This window comes from Chenopodium album, chromosome 20 (genome assembly GCF_948465745.1).
Source record: "Chenopodium album chromosome 20, dcCheAlbu1.1, whole genome shotgun sequence".
Lineage (NCBI taxonomy): Eukaryota > Viridiplantae > Streptophyta > Magnoliopsida > Caryophyllales > Amaranthaceae > Chenopodium > Chenopodium album.
Window position 1 is genome coordinate 41726979 of NC_137853.1, and position 16803 is coordinate 41743781.

Sequence of the window (16803 nt, forward strand, 5' to 3'; positions counted from 1 at the left end):
AAATTACTTGATTTTGACACAGAATGCTCTCCAGGCATTATTCTATCGTCTTGATATTGGGTTGTGCAATAAAGATATGGTCATACCAAGTATGATGTCTACTTCAGAATTCAGACCGGTTTCCAGCTCTATTTAACCAATCCAACTACCAGCCTTTTGCTTTTTCATGTGTTCGTATTCCATCTGTTTAATATCTGTCAAAGAGCTCCACATTCCTCTTTCACCAAAGATCTTTGAAAGCACCATATATGCGGCAGGGTGATTTCCTTCCAAGTTGTGGAGTGCATCTGCAGCATTACTTCCAAATTCAAAATCTGAATGCAAGCCACACGCCGCAAGCAATGCACCCCATACAACAGTATCCGGTTTGAATGGCATGTGGTCAATTAAGCTCTTTGCCTTGTCAAGGTGACCTGCTCTTCCATAGAGATCTACCATGCAAGCATAATGCTCTTTTTCTGGCTGTATGCCATAAATTTTTTCCATGCAAGAAAATACATTTTCCCCTTCTTCAACTAGACCTCCATGGGCACAAGCAGATAAAATGTTGGTAAATGTTATGTCATTAGGCCTTACCCCACTGTTAATCATTTTCTCAAATTCATCCAATGCTGTTTTTGCTCGGCCATGCCGAGCATGACAGCCTAATATTGTATTCCAAGACGCCAAATTCTTGCCAGGCATTTGCTCAAATATACAATATGCTGCTTCAATGTCTCCACATTTGGCATACATACTGATAAAAGCAGTCACCAAGACATTATCAATAAGTATACCCTGCTTCACTATGGTTGCATGAATTTGCTGTCCAGTACGAAGTTCAGAATGCTTACCACAGGCAGTTAAAATGCTTGCAAATGTATGCTGATTTGGCCGAGGGCCCGATTTCATCATCAGAATAAACAACTCCAAAGCATCCAAACACTTTTCTACTCCCACATACCCAGAGATCATAGCAGTCCATGAAACGACATTCTTTTCGTTCATCTTATCAAAAACATACCTAGCTCTTTCAACCTCATTATTCTTCAAGTACCCATCAACTATGGTAGTCCAAGAAACCACATCTTTCTGAGGCATCTTGTTGAAAGCTCTCTGAGCTTCATCAGCTAAACCCAAGTCCATATAACCCAAAATCAACGCGTTCCATACACTGTTATCTTTGTCTAATATATCATCAAACACCCCACATAAAGCAGAATGATCCTCCAAATCTGTATAACCCCTCATCAATGCTGATCCAACATAAACACTAGAATAATAACCAAACAATATAATCTGAGCGTGAAGCTGAGGAATCAAAACATTGGATACACTACCCAAAAGCGAACTTATCACTATCGAAAAAGTGTAAGGAGTTGGTCGCAAACCAGAACTCTGAATCTGGAGATAACACTGGTAAGTATTCTTGTGATCTTTGTTCTTCTGAAGACCAGAAATCCAGGTATTCCAAGAGACAATATCTCTTTGAGGCATTTCATCGAACATTTGGCGGGCAACATCAATATGATTCTTTTTAATATTTTAATATAACCTGCAATCATCATATTCCATGAAACAACATCTCGAGAACTGGGATTGTCATCAAAGAGCATCCGAGCATCGTTAAGTTGGGAATTTTGAAGGGAAATTTTTATCATTTGGTTCAAAGTAGCCGGTTGAAGGGTAGTTATTTGGCGGCAAAATTTGAGTGAATATTTTCTGTTTGCTCTGCTTAACAACATTATAACTTTATTTTTTTTGGTGCAACGAAACATAATTATAAAGTTTTTAAGTTGTGATTGTGACCTAAGTTGGGGACTTGGGGGTGTTAATGAGCTAAAGTCCTAAGGAGACCCTGTTCAACCCAAATAGGCATATAGCCAATCTCTATCTTATTGGAGTTTGAGCTTTCGATTGCTTTTTAAGAAAGGATCTTGCTAACGAACGCCTCCGGGGTGTTGGATAAGCATTTAAAATATTACCTAAGTGGTAGTATTAATTTGGGAAAGCATGACAAAATCACACGTCGATCTGTATAATTAATGTTAATTTTAATTTAATCTTTCTACTTTTACTCTTTTAACTAGTTTATTTAACGCTCTCGGGGCGTTCATTAGCTTTTGCCTTTAAAAAATAGGATATTTGAGTTTAAATCGCTCTTTAAATTAATAAAATTGAGGATAGTTTCGAAATCATTTTGTCTTTTAAGTACTCTGTAGGAGTATTTTTTTTGATATGATTGGCTGTCTTGTTTCAAGAATTTTTACAATTGTAAGGTTTATGATTTAACATAGCAAATTCTCTCTTATAAGATTGTAAATAGGCAAAGGCTAACAAGCATCCTTGGATATCAAGCTTGTAATATTGGTGGTTGTTCTTAATGATCAAAGTTTGGCTTATTAAGTTTAATCTATAGCAGTCTAACTGTTTAAGGTGGATTCTATCAAAACTTTCTAATTGAAAATCAATCAACAGATTTGATTTATGTTATTATCTTGTATTAATTAAGTTGTGTTATTATATTATCTTGTATTAATTAAGTTGTGTTATTATCCAACTTCAATTCTTAATTTTAAGCCAAGTATCATTACTGAGTAGAATTGAAGTACTAGCAGTAGCAATATGCAGCATCATGAAACTTTACATAACTAAGACATCAAACTAATTGATGATGAAACTGCAACTTTCCATTTTTTCAAACTCTGGCCTCAAATACAAACTTTATACAGTAAGTTAGAAAATGCTCCTAGCCTTCTTCACAAATCCCTCAATTTATTCTTCTTAAAAAGCTGCACACATAAAGTCATTATATTGAATTTGCATTTGATGTTCAGCACTTCCCTTTTGCCAAAGTGTTGTACAAGTGATCAATTTCGGCCTGTACAATTGTGCATTGTTTGAAAAATACATCAGGACATATCGCATGAAATCAAAGTTACTTGTGGAATGAATTGAAGAGAGTGTAAAGTTTGTTACCTGATAATGTTTTAACATATTATTTCTCCTCTTCTTCATAGTTGGTGTCATCAAGCCTGGTAGCAATTCAAACGTCTGAGGCTCTATAACGACTCCCTTGACATGCTCGAAACCTCTAAGCTGTTACAAGAATGATTGACATGTTCAGAGATCTTTTTGTGTTATATAAGTTAAGGTTTTATAAGAAGGTTGTATAGTTGTATACTTGTATGCACCTTGTTTCTTTCTGCAGCTACTGTAAGCTCAGAGAGGACATAATTTCTGAACTCCGTAAGGGAGCAAAAGTCAGTGAATGTGCCTTTACATCCATTTTGAGCTGCCCATTTCTTCGTATTATCTTCATTTGGCACCACAACAGCAACCAACATCGACTTAAAGCTATCTCCATAGACCCAAATCTTCAAAAGGACACCAAAAAATTAGTTCCTAGAGTAAGGAGGACCTTAGACTTAACTGTAATGAGATTAAAATACAAGTATCAAATTGATAAGCACAGGGGCAGAGGTTATAAGTTATCTTAGAAGAGGCTTTACATCTTCAACAATGGGAGCAATGCTGTATACTTTCTCTAAGTACTCAAGCGCGACATACTCTCCTTGTGAGAGTTTTATCAGATTCTTCTTTCTATCAATGATCTTTATTGTTCCATTAGGAAGCATCTCTCCTATGTCACCTACAATTTATAAAGAAAGAATCTAAGTATGTATAAATATATCTAGGGAAAAAATCTTTGACATAAGCAAGAACCAGACAGAGGCTTAACCTGAATGAAACCACCCATCTCTGATAGACTCTGTAGTTAACTCAGGGTTTTTGTAGTATTCGGAAAACAGTGTTTTGCCCCTCAAGCATATCTCCCCGCGTGGAGGATCAGCCAGTGGGTGGTACCCCATCTCCGGAACCTCTTCAAGGCGCATTTCTGTGTATACAGATGGAGCACCAACAGCTCCTAGCATCGACATTTCATCAGGGTAGCATACTGTGGACAATCCACAGGTTTCTGTCAAACCTGCACAAAAACCAGAAATTTGATTCAATGCAATGTCTGTCTGAAACAAAAACTTAATGTGAAGTTTACAAGTCAATCCATTTACAGTTGAAGAAATAAGCAGGCCAAAGTTATTCTTTACCATAGCCTTGAAGTACAAAACAACAGCAAGTAACCCGCAAAAACTCCTCCACTTCTTCGCTCCAAGGTGCAGCTCCACATACCATAAGCCGAACCCTACCACCTAGCTTGTTCTTCACCTAAATATGGTGCAGACCAATGATTAAGGCATTGCAGCATAATAATAAGTAATAAGAGTCACAATCAATTAAAATTATATTTGTTCAGCTGAAAAAACACATGAAGACCAAAATCAGTTAATAGAAGAGCTGATAAAGCTTCTTAACATGGAGAGTTTTCTGAAGAATAAATGAATAATTGATATTAGGGATCAGAGGCAGTAACCTTTCTGAAAGCTAATAAATCTGCTAAAGGAGATGCATGCTTGTGCTTGTAACCTCGATTCATCCAGTATAATTTACTGCATTACAACAAAAAGAGACTATTACTGATATATTCTGCATATTATCACTTATCATAAGGGAATTAAAATGTAAAAAGAACATGAGCAGCTTACTATTTGTAAAGAAGATGAAAAATCTTCCTCCTCCTCGGTATAAGATCTTCAATCGCCTTCTGTATACCTGGTGAACACACAATTAATTAGTAAATTCCATCAGTACAAGCTAGATCAAAGAGGGAGGCTGAGTAATAAGCACATGCCTTCATATACACGGTCAAAGACTCTAGGTACACCAGCAAAAAAGGTTGGCTTTAACTCCATGAGATCGTCACTGATTTCTTTTATATTCTGCATTGCACAAGTCAACTAACACTCAGAAAACTCGATATCAGCTGAGGAAACTTTTGTAGCAGAGTATTCTGTTTCTTGGTGCCTTGGTGGGGTAAAAAAAACTTTGCGTGTTATAAGATATGATAGAATAGAGTAACAAGAGTGCAAGAATACCCCATGAAAGAAGCCAACAGAAGCACCCTTGTGAAAGAAAGATTCTTCTATAACGCGGTCTAATATGTGAGCCAGGGGAAGGAATGATAGATACACATCATTTACAGTCATCTGTTCAAGAGTACATAATTAATCATACCATTGCATGATAAAGAGCCAAAGATAACATGAGTAAAAATGTATGCATGAGGTTAGTTACCTTGTCGTCAAATTGTTCCAAGAAAAGATCCAACCCGCTTAAAAACATAGCCATACATTCATGTGTTAGCACAACACCTTTTGGATCTCCACTGGTGCCACTCGTGTACATTATGGTACAAATATTGATTGATTGTGGTGGAACCGGCTCTGATGGATTCTCCTTCCCCTATTCGAACATGATCAGATAACTTGTGAACACGTAAATACTGATTAAATATAAGCTTAACTGCTACAACTTAGAGCACAAAGTTAAAAACAAGCATAACCAAGCACACAGTCTGACCATTTGAAGAAACTGATTCCATGAGTATGCCTCAATTCCTGCATTACGAGCCTTGAGATTTTCTTCCTCAGTGAACGACGTAAAACAAACAATTGCTACAATATCATACAAAAATCCAGCTTGTTAATTAGAATACGCACTGAATTCAGTCTAAACAAACCAACTCACAGTTAAAAGTACATTAATCTTACATTTTAGCCGTGTAGTGGAGGAACAATCAGGGTTAAGTAGCTGTACATAAAACACAAGCACAACAGCAAATCAGGCCATACGAAATCAAACCTCTAAACGAAGCACAAACACATACGAGTATAGGAACATAGAGTTGTTGTACACATACTTCGTTAACCTTTAGGGAATGGACGAACACATGATCAATCTCAGCATGATCAATTATGTAATTTATAGCACCAGGACCTGGTTAGACAACAATAATAACAGTAATTTAGATGAATTATCTTTTAATAAACTAGTTTAGAATTTAGAATTAATTAATTAATTCTTACCTAAGGTATCATATAGAGGCACACATATCAAACTGTGAGCATTACAAGCCTATACACAAAATTCATGAAATTTTTTAGTTATAATTATAATATACTTATTAATTAATAATCATAGTATATTTATAAATGATTTTATTTTGTATGAAGCAAACTAACCTCCATTGCCATAATCCATTGAGGACAATTAACACCATATATTCCAATCTTTGCACCCTATATTAAATTATGGTCAGCAAGAATATCGGTCATGTAAAAATATAAAACCAACAAAATATTATAAAAAATAAAGTACATGATAGTCAAAATATTATAAATTTACTTACAGGTTGAGCCCCACATGCTCGTAATGCTGAACCAATGTTTAGAACTTCTTCATAAACTTCCTTGTAAGTTTTCCAGACATAAGGCCCCCACTATTTTACATTTTCACCCAAAACTAATTAGCTACATATAATTAATTTACTATGATCAAAATTTGAGAAATTAAAATTAACCCTTTTTACTCGTATAACTTTTGTAAGTTATTACCTTGCCATTAACCATTTCACGCCAACCCAACATATTATTTCCTGCATACTTTTCAGCTGAGAGCCTACAAAATTAGAGACATATTCGAACATGAGACGGAAAATGTCACATCATTTCTCAATAAGAAAAAATATGTCTCATAATCAGTGTACTACGAAGGTCCAACCTTAGCTAAGTTATTACCATGAAAGGAACAAAAATTCACTCGTTTTACCGAACAATCGATTTAAACAATACTATACTCCTATTACAAAATTAACGTACAATCACAAAATTCTACCCTAGAGAAATTTTAAAAGGTAAAAAAAGTGAATTATTACGAAGAAAAAAAAACAAACAAAATTTACCTGAAAGAATCCCAAGCAGTAGAAACATCAGGAAGAGGTGGTGGGAATTCATTCTTGGCGAGAAGATTCCGATAAATTGGACCGACGGCTGGGCGGCCGTCTTGTCCATCTCTTCCATCACCTAATTGTACTGAGAATTTCTTGGTCGTCATAGCTTATTATATATCATTCACTGTGGTTCACCAACCTTAATTATGTTAATATTTGACCTCAAAAGAAGCATAGAATGTAGAATCAAAGATATAGCCACATATTCGTACGTACAATATTAACCATGATAGGTCAATTTTGTTTTGGTTGATTTATTACTTCTTTACAACATATACGTTAAAGATAAAGTTGATGAGGCCTGGTGGTAATAAATAAGTGGTGAATTCAAGCTTACTTTTTTAAGATCATTTAATAAAGTGGGTGAAAAATAAAGTTAGTAAATGTGAGTGCTTCAACTTTATAACAATGCAAGTTTGATCGATCACACAAATTTTGCTCAACCCTCCTCTTTTCTTGGTTATTTGCCTTAAGAGTTTTTTGCCATATAATTATATGATCAAAACTAACACGGAAAAAGAAAGAATAGGAAATGAAAATAGAACACTTAATTATAAACAATAAAGCAAGACAATAAAAGATTATGGAACAAAGATTATTTACAAGAAGAACTGAAGAAGAGTGTAATGTGTTGGAGTAAAGAAATTACGCGTAATGTATAATGTGTTGAACGTTGCAAAAACCCGAATTATGAAATAATGATGAGTATAGGAGAGGGATATATATATGATAATATATAAGATGATGAATATATATGAATTTGATGACACAAACACAATGGGGTGTTTGGAATTAGATGGATGAAATTAGGAAGTTGAGGAAGAAAAGGACAGGTTTGTTGAGAAGGCATTTAAAGTGCTTTGTGTAATTAATAAAGAAGAGGATATGTACACCATCTCCTAAGACTTCTCAATAAGTTCTCATCAATGTGACGTTCCTTTTTTTTTTTTTTTTTTTTTTTTTCTTATTTTTGTTGTTAGTTGCATTTTTTACGTTGATCATTTTTTGTTTGAAACCAAGCTTCCAAATACAGCGTATATTAATTTTTATAATATCAATTAAAGTACGTACGTACGATAAATTTTTCTTTCATGTTTATAGTAATGTACTACAAGTATAGGTTTTTAATTGTGTATCTATAAAAGGCTAGAAGTTTGGTTCAACCATGTTGATCCAAATAACATTGTTTGATTGTTCGTCATAATGCACAAATCCAATCCTACTCTTAGTCCGTCTTAAATTAGCTGTCGCATTTTGTAGTGTTATATTATCAACGTGATATTAATTCTTGAAATTTTAAAAATGCGAGGATATAAATGTTTGGTGAAATGTCATGCACTTAGTAATTGCATTATAACTTGACAATGCAAAGTACCTACCTTGTGCTAATTAAGCTAATATTAAGCTACACAAATTAATAGTGAGTAGGATTAGGGCACATCAATAGACTTGCATTATGTACATTTCGATCACCTAAAATCTTTTATGATCAAACAATCAACCACATTAATAAATGGTGTAGGAACAGATTGAGCAATGCCTTTCACATACATATGATTATTTGATAGAAAATTATTGATTATATTATTGCTGATTCGATAGGTATGCTGTTATATATGGCCTAAGAAGCTAAGGGGTTTAAATTGGTAGATATGATATAGTTAAGAAATGGGCTACTGATGTTGATTTGGATCAACATTTTGCTGTGTTTTGTTAGATTGCTATTCAATGTTGATTGTAATATCTATCTATCTTAGCTTTCACGTTGGCTGGTTGAAGCCCTTTAAGGGCCCTTCTTGGATTAGCTTCCATTCAATTCGTCGCTAATTTTCAAATTAAAGTTATAATTACTCAACTCTAATGGAATAAATTTGATGATAATAAGTCACACTCACACAAGATGACATGAGTTATTTGTGCTCCGCATAGGATGCTGCCACACAGAAAATGTGTGAAAGATGAATTCCCAATTGTAAGCACAAAATTAGGCCAGTTAACAAGCCTAATACAGTTAGCATTCTTAGCAATATATATACGTAGTAGTATGAGTCGTTGAATAATTATATTCTCTGTAACGAAACATGATGAATGAAGTATTTTATTTACGTATGAATTAATAGACCCTGACCAGGCCTTGATCCCTTGTTCCTCTGTCACTCTAGCCATCTTTTCTCCTTTGCTCCATCTTCTATTGCTTGCGTTTCTGCTTCTTTATTATAGATTAGATGCATGTAAGAATTGTCAAGATAATTTAAGGTAGTTTATATGCTTTTAGCAGGGTCACTTATTAGTATACAGTGTTGTCCGCAAGACTTTAATCAACTAATTTAATTGACATCTGCCAAGGGTTATATGTCTCATACCCCATACGTGTTTCAAGTCAACAAATATGTGTTATTAGCGTGAAGTTTTCATCTTTCAATCAACAAATATTGCAATGTCTACTTTTCAAAGATTAATTGCACCAAAAATAGCAGTATAGTGGAAGATGAGGGACCATTAAGGGTTTTAGTAGGATAGTAGGTTGCTTATTAATTTTGTATTAAATTATTACACCAAAAAAAAGTGTATTAAATTAAATATGGTTTTTATTGTAGATGCATGATTTTTTAGTAATAATAATGAAATATCCTTTGTTAAACATCTACAAAAAAAAAAAAAAAAAAAAAAAAAAAAAAAAAAAAAAAAAAAAAAAAAAAGAAAGAAAAGGTAGTTAGTTGCACTTTCTCATTCCTCAAATTTATATATTGTCTTGCTAAATTAAGGTATGCATATTAAGATCAAGAATTAAGGAGCGTAAGTATTTAGGGTAGATAGTGTAAGGAATTTTTAAAACCTATCGATAATGGAAGAGATAATATAAGGGAGATAACCTGTAAAAAGGATCCACATCACATAATAAATTAATATGATATACAAACATGGTAATTAATTATTTGAGAATGTAAGAAGTATTAATCTTGATTTCAAAATAGCAAATTCGACAATTATACGAACTATTATGTGTTGTGTTTTCCAAGGGATTGTGTGAACCATTATCTTCCACGTACTAACTCATCGTCATCTCGTACAATATATATGATATGATTTGAAGGATTAAATTCTTTTTATGCTATATTTGAACTCTTTCCATCAAAGGTTATATTTGGCCTACGTACTACCTTGGCTTCTTTTAATGTGTCCTTACTTTGGATCGGTACAAGCACCTACTAATAAGTAAATGGATTGGATACATGTTGCTTTCAATGATATTAAGAACTTTAACGTGTCTAAAGGGCATATGTTGTGAACTACATCAAAAGAAAAAACACTTTTTCACTTTTGAGCTTGATACTCTGGTTCCATCATTGCTACTATACACCATGGACAAGATGATCCAATTCCCCCACATAGTCTCTTACGATTAGATCGATTAGTTCAATTCATTTTTAGTTACTAGCTCTTTTAGCTTGGGGCTTGCCCCTCGTCTCCACCAAAAAAACTTTATATTCCAAATAATCAACACTTGATTAGTTGTTCTACGTATAAACTTACTGGGTCTTCACATCATCTGTTTTTAAATAGTGTTTTGATTGCTCTATCGTATTTTGTCACACTAACAAAAAATAAGGTTGTGTTCATTAAAATCATGAGTTAAAGATCTATGTATACATTCAATATAATGTGAAATTGCGATAGACAAGGATTTAATGGTCTCTTCCTCGTCAAGTCCCTAAATGAGGTCCATCGAATACACTAAATATGAAAGATACCTTTGGCATTAATCTTCGACTAATTTAATTTAATACGAATAAATTGAATGGAGCACATATTACCTTCCCATTTGACGCCCCTTTTAATCACAGGGTTATTATGACTCATCTTTTTCATATATATATATACTCAAAAGATTTTCAATAATTATGAATACCATCATCACACATCCCTATAAATAGATTGAAAGGCAATCTCATTTTTAAGTATCTAATTATACTCATGACTATACACAAAATTATATTATTTCTCCACATTATGCTTAAGTCGGAGGTAATTCTCGAGAACACTTCAATTCTAGGGCAGCTCACTTTTAATTGGATCATTTGCAAGTCACATAGGCAACTTTTGGTAAGACAATTCCTAAACTTTTCTTTGTTAATTTCTTCACAAAAATCAGGATAAAATATATGTAGAATAGTGTAATTCTCCTTAGGTGGAGTATTCTCATTAATCAATATATATAGGTGTACAACCTAATTAAGAGAAAACCTAATTACACAAGATATGTCATTTACAAAATATTAACAAGATAATATATAAATATATTATCTAACACACCCCCGCAGTCGAAGCGGGAGGAGGACGGACGCTAAGACTGTCTCTGAAATCTAAGAAGAGCTGGCGAGGTAATCCTTTAGTGAAAATATCTGCGTACTGCGAGGAAGAAGGAACATGCAAGACCTTAACCTCACCAAGGGCAACCTTGTCACGGACAAAGTGGATGTCTATCTCAATGTGCTTGGTACGGTGGTGTTGTACCGGGTTGCAAGACAAGTAAACGGCAGAAATGTTATCACAATAAACCAAGGATGCCCGTCGAATAGGGCAATGTAACTCGAGAAGTAGATTCCGTAGCCAACATAACTCAGACACAACATTAGCGACACCTCTATATTCTGCTTCGGCACTTGATTTGGACAATGTAGCCTGTCGTTTTGCGGACCATGAGACCAGATTATCACCCAAATAAACACAATATCCGGAAGTGGAGCGCCGAGTGTCCGGGCAGCCGGCCCAATCGGCATCGGTGTAAGAAGTGAGGCTCGTAGGTGCAGAACGATGCAAATGTAAACCATGATCAAAAGTGCCTTTGACATATCTGATAATACGCTTTAGAGCGTTATAATGAGGTTCCCTAGGAGCATGCATGAAGAGACAAACCTGCTGAACTGCATAAGCAATGTCGGGTCTTGTGAAAGTGAGGTACTGAAAGGCACCTGCAAGGCTCCTATAGAGAGAGGGATCCTGCATAGGCTCACCATCATGAGCGCTAAGCTTCGACTAAGTGTCGACGGGCGTAACAACCGGTTTGTAATTATCCATCTTAGCCCTGTGAATAATTTCCTTTGTGTACTTACTCTGACAAAGAACCATGGAATCCTTCGTGCGTGTCACAGAAATACCCAGAAAATAACTCAACTTCCCTAAATCAGTCATGGAGAATTCAGACTTAAGAAGAGAAATAATATCACCCTTGAGCTGTTCTGAGGAAGTTGTAAGGACAATGTCATCAACATAGAGCAATAGATATGCAGCATTAGCACCATGTCGCAAAATAAATAGGGAATTATCACATTTGCTGCAGACAAAGCCAATCTGCAAGAGAAAATTAGCAAACCGTTGGTACCAAGCCCTTGGGGCTTGTTTAAGACCATAAAGAGACTTATTCAGTCGACAAACATGAGTGGGAGCTTCAGGATTGACAAATCCCGGTGGTTGATGCATATAAACTGTTTCTTTGAGATCACCATGAAGAAACGCATTTTTCACATCCAACTGATGAATGGGCCAATCTCTACCCAGAGCAATACTCAAAACAGTACGAATAGTCGCCGGTTTGACCACGGGACTAAAAGTCTCATCACAATCCACACCAACCTGTTGTGACTTGCTATTTACAACAAGTCTCGCCTTATGTCTCTCCAAATCACCATTTTCCCTGTATTTGTGCTTCAATAACCACATACAACGAATAATATTGACCCCATCCGGTCTAGGCACAAGATCCCAAGTACGCTGTTTAGTAAGAGCATTAAATTCCTCATTCATGGCAGTATTCCAATTATGATCAAGCATAGCTAGTTTCGGATTTTTTGGTAAAGGTGAAATAGCTGGAACCGTAGTATGAGCTTGATATTTGGGGTTCGGCTTGAAGATACCACTTTGAGCACGAGTGGTCATGGAATGAGATGGTGGAGGAATAGGCCGGCCTTGAAGACTAGAAGTGACCGGGCTTGGGTGTGGCAAAGAGCCGAATTGAATGGTAGGTGAGTTTGGGCTCGTGGGAGAAGAAGGAGAGGAAGGCAGGGGGGTCCGCGGCCCAGGTGCGGCTGGTGAGGCCTGACCGCGGCCCAGTTGCGGACTACTCTGCATCTGGGTTGTGGCGTGGGAATTTGGAGGAGATAAGGGTGGGGTGTTGGGCCTTGCATTTGCTTGACTATTGGGTTGTCCAAATTGGGCCTGATGGGCGTGAGATTGCATCAGAAATGGGGTAATATGGCTGGAGGGTGATTCAAGAAATTCATAATCAGTGGGTTTGAATTTTTGAATATTAGCAAATGGGAATTGTTCTTCAACAAAGGTGACATGACGGGAAATGATAGTTTTGTTTGAAGACAAATCATAGCACAAATACCCCCTATGGTTGGACGGAAAACCCAAAAAGACACAAGGTGTTGACCTTGGAGCAAGCTTATGAGAAGCAACGACACTAAGGTTAGGATAGCATAAACAACCAAAAATACGAAGATGGTTGTATGTAGGCACTCTACGAAAAAGAATTTCGGTTGGAGTTTTGTTTTGTATGGTTGTTGAGGGAAGAATGTTAAGAATATATGCTACCATGTGAACCGAATAAACCCAAAAAGAGGGAGGGAGAGAGGCATGAAAAAGAATAGTTCGAGACATATTATTGATGGTGCGTATAATTCTTTCAGCTTTCCCATTTTGAGAGGAAGTGTTTGGACAAGATGAGCGAAAGACCATGCCATTAGACGCACAAAACTTTCGAAAAGGGGAATTGTCAAACTCGCGGCCATTATCACTTTGAAAGGTTTTAATGTCCTTTTCGAATTGAGTTTTAATATATGCTCGAAAATTGACTAGAATATCATAGACTTGAGATTTATATTTGAGAGGAAACACCCATAAAAAATGAGAGAAATCATCAAGCAAAACTAAGTAGTATTTGTGACCCAATTTACTACAAATAGGAGATATCCATAAATCCATATGAATAATATCAAATGGTGAAAACGTAACAGAAGTAGAGGACTTAAAAGGAAGTCGTACATGTTTTCCTAATAGAAAAGAATAGCAAAATTGAGAACTATTTCTCTTATTACAACGAATTAAATTGTTTTTCATAAGAAAATCAAAAACTGGTTCGCCGGGGTGTCCAAGTCTATGGTGCCAAGTTGAAGGAGAAAGAGCGGCTAGGGATAGATGGCTATTGCCAATTGTTGCGGAAGCTGAAGAAAAAGGATAGAGGTCCCCCACACTATTGCATCTCGCTAGAGTTGTCCCCGAGAGAAGGTCCTTCACAGAAAAACCAAAAGGGTCAAACTCGACAGAAACAGAATTGTCACTAGCAAATTTTCTAACATAAATTAAGTTTTTAATAATGTTAGGAACATATAAGACATTTCCGAGAGTGAAAGGAGGATTAGGTGGGGGAGTAGTGGAATTGCCATAACCATAAATTGGAATACGTTTGCCATCACCAACCAAAATATATTGAGGAAAGCTCAAATTAGACAGTTTAGAGAGTTTACCCAAATCACGAGTCATGTGAGAAGTCGCCCCCGTATCCATGTACCATCCATTGTCAGGAGGTTAAAAGCTCATGGAGTTGTAGGCCTGTCCCAAGTCCGTGGGAGACATAAGGGGTCCATAACCCTGTGGCCCAGCATAGTAAGCCTACTGCTGTGTTGGGCGTGGGCCCAGAACTGAAGGTGGGCCACGGTGCTGCTGTTGGGCCGGTGCAGTGGGGTATGGGCAGGGTGGTGAAGCCCACTACCCATACCCGTATTGCTGATTTGGGTTCCACGCGGGCTGGGCTCCCCACTGAGGGGCAGCCTGCTGCTGTTGGGCCGAAAAATTGGGCCCGTTCTGCTGGGTTGAGGATTGGCTTTGAGAATTGTTGTTCTTCCTATTTCCACGACCCTTGCCTTTAGCATTATTTCCCTTACCCTTCCCAGAATTACCACGACCACGGCCACCCCCTCGAGATTGCTCCGCCGACTGCTGTAGCGGCGCCTGGTTGTTTGCGAAGGCGGAGGATTGAGCCACGAGAGCAAGTTGTCCACTTTCCTTTTGCTTGGTCTTTCGGGTTTCTTCCAATAAAAACATTGAACGAGCCTTGTTAAAACTCGGGGTCGGTTCGGATTGAGAAATAATAGCAGCCACGATGTCATATTCACCCTCGAGGAGTCCCGCAATTAGTTGCATCACCATCTTGCGGTCGGAAACCGGGCAGTCAACGTTTGATAGTTGATCGGCAAGTAATTTGAGTTCTTTGCAATAGTCAACCATGTTTGCAAAGTGTTCAAGTTTCGTGTTTGAGAATTGCTCCTCCAAGTAGACGGCCCTCGTATGCTTGTTATCGTGAAAAAGTTCCTTAAGACGGTTCCATAATTCAAGAGTCGTAGCACCCGGCTTCATGATCGTTTGAACAAGGTCTTTAGAAATTGACCCGTAGATCCAATTCTTCACAATTGCATCAAGCCTTTTCCATGTGTCATCATCAATTCCCGTCGGTCGAGATACCGTTGAATCAATATGATCTTGTACGTTGTAAGCACAAGAATGAATTTGAAAAAGCTCCGCCCACGTAGCATATTGAGCCTCTTCTTGATCAAGGAGGTTTTTGATGTTGGGTACGGCAAAGGCCGGATGGTAGGGCATTGGATTTGGAGGAGGGGGAGGAGGGGTCGGGATTGCATCATCTCCGGCCATAGGTGAAGGAGGCAGCGGCTAGGATGTAGCGGTGATTGGCTATAGTACGGTTAGGGTCCAAGAGATCGGTTTAGGGTTTGCGAGAGAGAGAGAAAAAAAGAAAAACCCTAATTAGAATCTGATACCATGTAGAATAGTGTAATTCTCCTTAGGTGGAGTATTCTCATTAATCAATATATATAGGTGTACAACCTAATTAAGAGAAAACCTAATTACACAAGATATGTCATTTACAAAATATTAACAAGATAATATATAAATATATTATCTAACAATATATACTTATGAGGACCGCTTTTTTTTAGTATTTTTACTTGGAATTTAAGAGTTACAACAATGAATTACTTCGTACTTCATTTCTGACATATTACAAGTTACTTGTTCTTATACGAGGTGGGGATTCTGTATAACTTGAGGTTGGTGGCTTCAATTACTGAGCTCAGTTATATCGCCAACGACTCACAACATGCATGTGTATGTATGGCCAATCAAATTCTGAATAATGTGTAAAAAAAAATACAAGTGTAATTTGGCCCCCAATATAGAAAGTTTGAAACCAAAATATAACTAAGATCTGTCTAATCTCTTCACTTAAATTTTACTGAGCATTTAATGTAATGATCAAAATTACATGTTTTTTTATAAAAAGGAAAATGAAATACTATATTATTACTAAATTAGCTAAATTAATTTTTATTAATTAAAACTTAACTTTATTAATTTAATATTATTTAAAGCTTATTTTTACTAAACTTAGCTTATTTTCCAACCACTTAGGTCTACTTCTTAACTGTCCAAATTGTTGCATGGTTACTAACTTGATGTCATTCATGTCAACACGGCCACGCAAGTCAGGATTTTATGTGGTCCACAAATGGGTGCATATGTTTTAAACAACTTTTTATGAATCGGGTAGTATATTCATCCGGGTTGAGATGTTTCTCATAAACTCCTCCAAACTCTGAGAGGCCATATGGGTAGTTGAAACTATGTTCACTTATACTCTTAATCATCAATTTAATTGAGTATAAACATGCATCCCATGCATCATTGATATGATTCAATAAGTGTTGAGCAATTAGGTTTTGATGATTATAAACTAATGATGATTATCTATCTAACGTGTATGTTAAGTTGTGCATAGAAAGAGCAAGTTATGTTTGGAACAGGATACAAGGAACCTGAGCAATGACAAGTATATATAC

General features: G+C 36.4%; 2 protein-coding genes across 3 annotated transcripts; both read right to left on the reverse strand.

Moving 5' to 3' along the window:
• Positions 1–132: 132 nt before the first annotated feature.
• Positions 133–1476, reverse strand: LOC145597275 (putative pentatricopeptide repeat-containing protein At2g01510). The gene has a single exon (XM_081653411.1). It carries the CDS (start codon positions 1474–1476, stop codon positions 133–135), a length of 1344 nt encoding a protein of 447 aa, XP_081509537.1.
• A 1112-nt stretch (positions 1477–2588) lies between these two features.
• Positions 2589–7662, reverse strand: LOC145598208 (long chain acyl-CoA synthetase 1-like). Of its 2 annotated transcripts, none has more exons than XM_081654530.1 (20): positions 7536–7662; positions 6839–7010; positions 6492–6555; positions 6287–6376; positions 6120–6176; positions 5964–6012; positions 5798–5874; positions 5649–5688; positions 5458–5552; positions 5173–5340; positions 4974–5084; positions 4730–4817; positions 4584–4650; positions 4412–4487; positions 4089–4206; positions 3722–3967; positions 3492–3631; positions 3174–3356; positions 2959–3078; positions 2589–2860 (listed from the first exon to the last, which is right to left on the reverse strand). In XM_081654530.1, exons 2-20 carry the CDS (start codon positions 6988–6990, stop codon positions 2813–2815), a joined length of 1989 nt encoding a protein of 662 aa, XP_081510656.1. In that variant the 5' UTR covers positions 6991–7010; positions 7536–7662; the 3' UTR covers positions 2589–2812. The 2 variants fall into 2 exon arrangements, with proteins under 2 accessions (XP_081510656.1, XP_081510657.1); XM_081654531.1 differs by having other exon boundaries at positions 7490–7607.
• Between the last annotated feature and the right edge of the window lie 9141 nt (positions 7663–16803).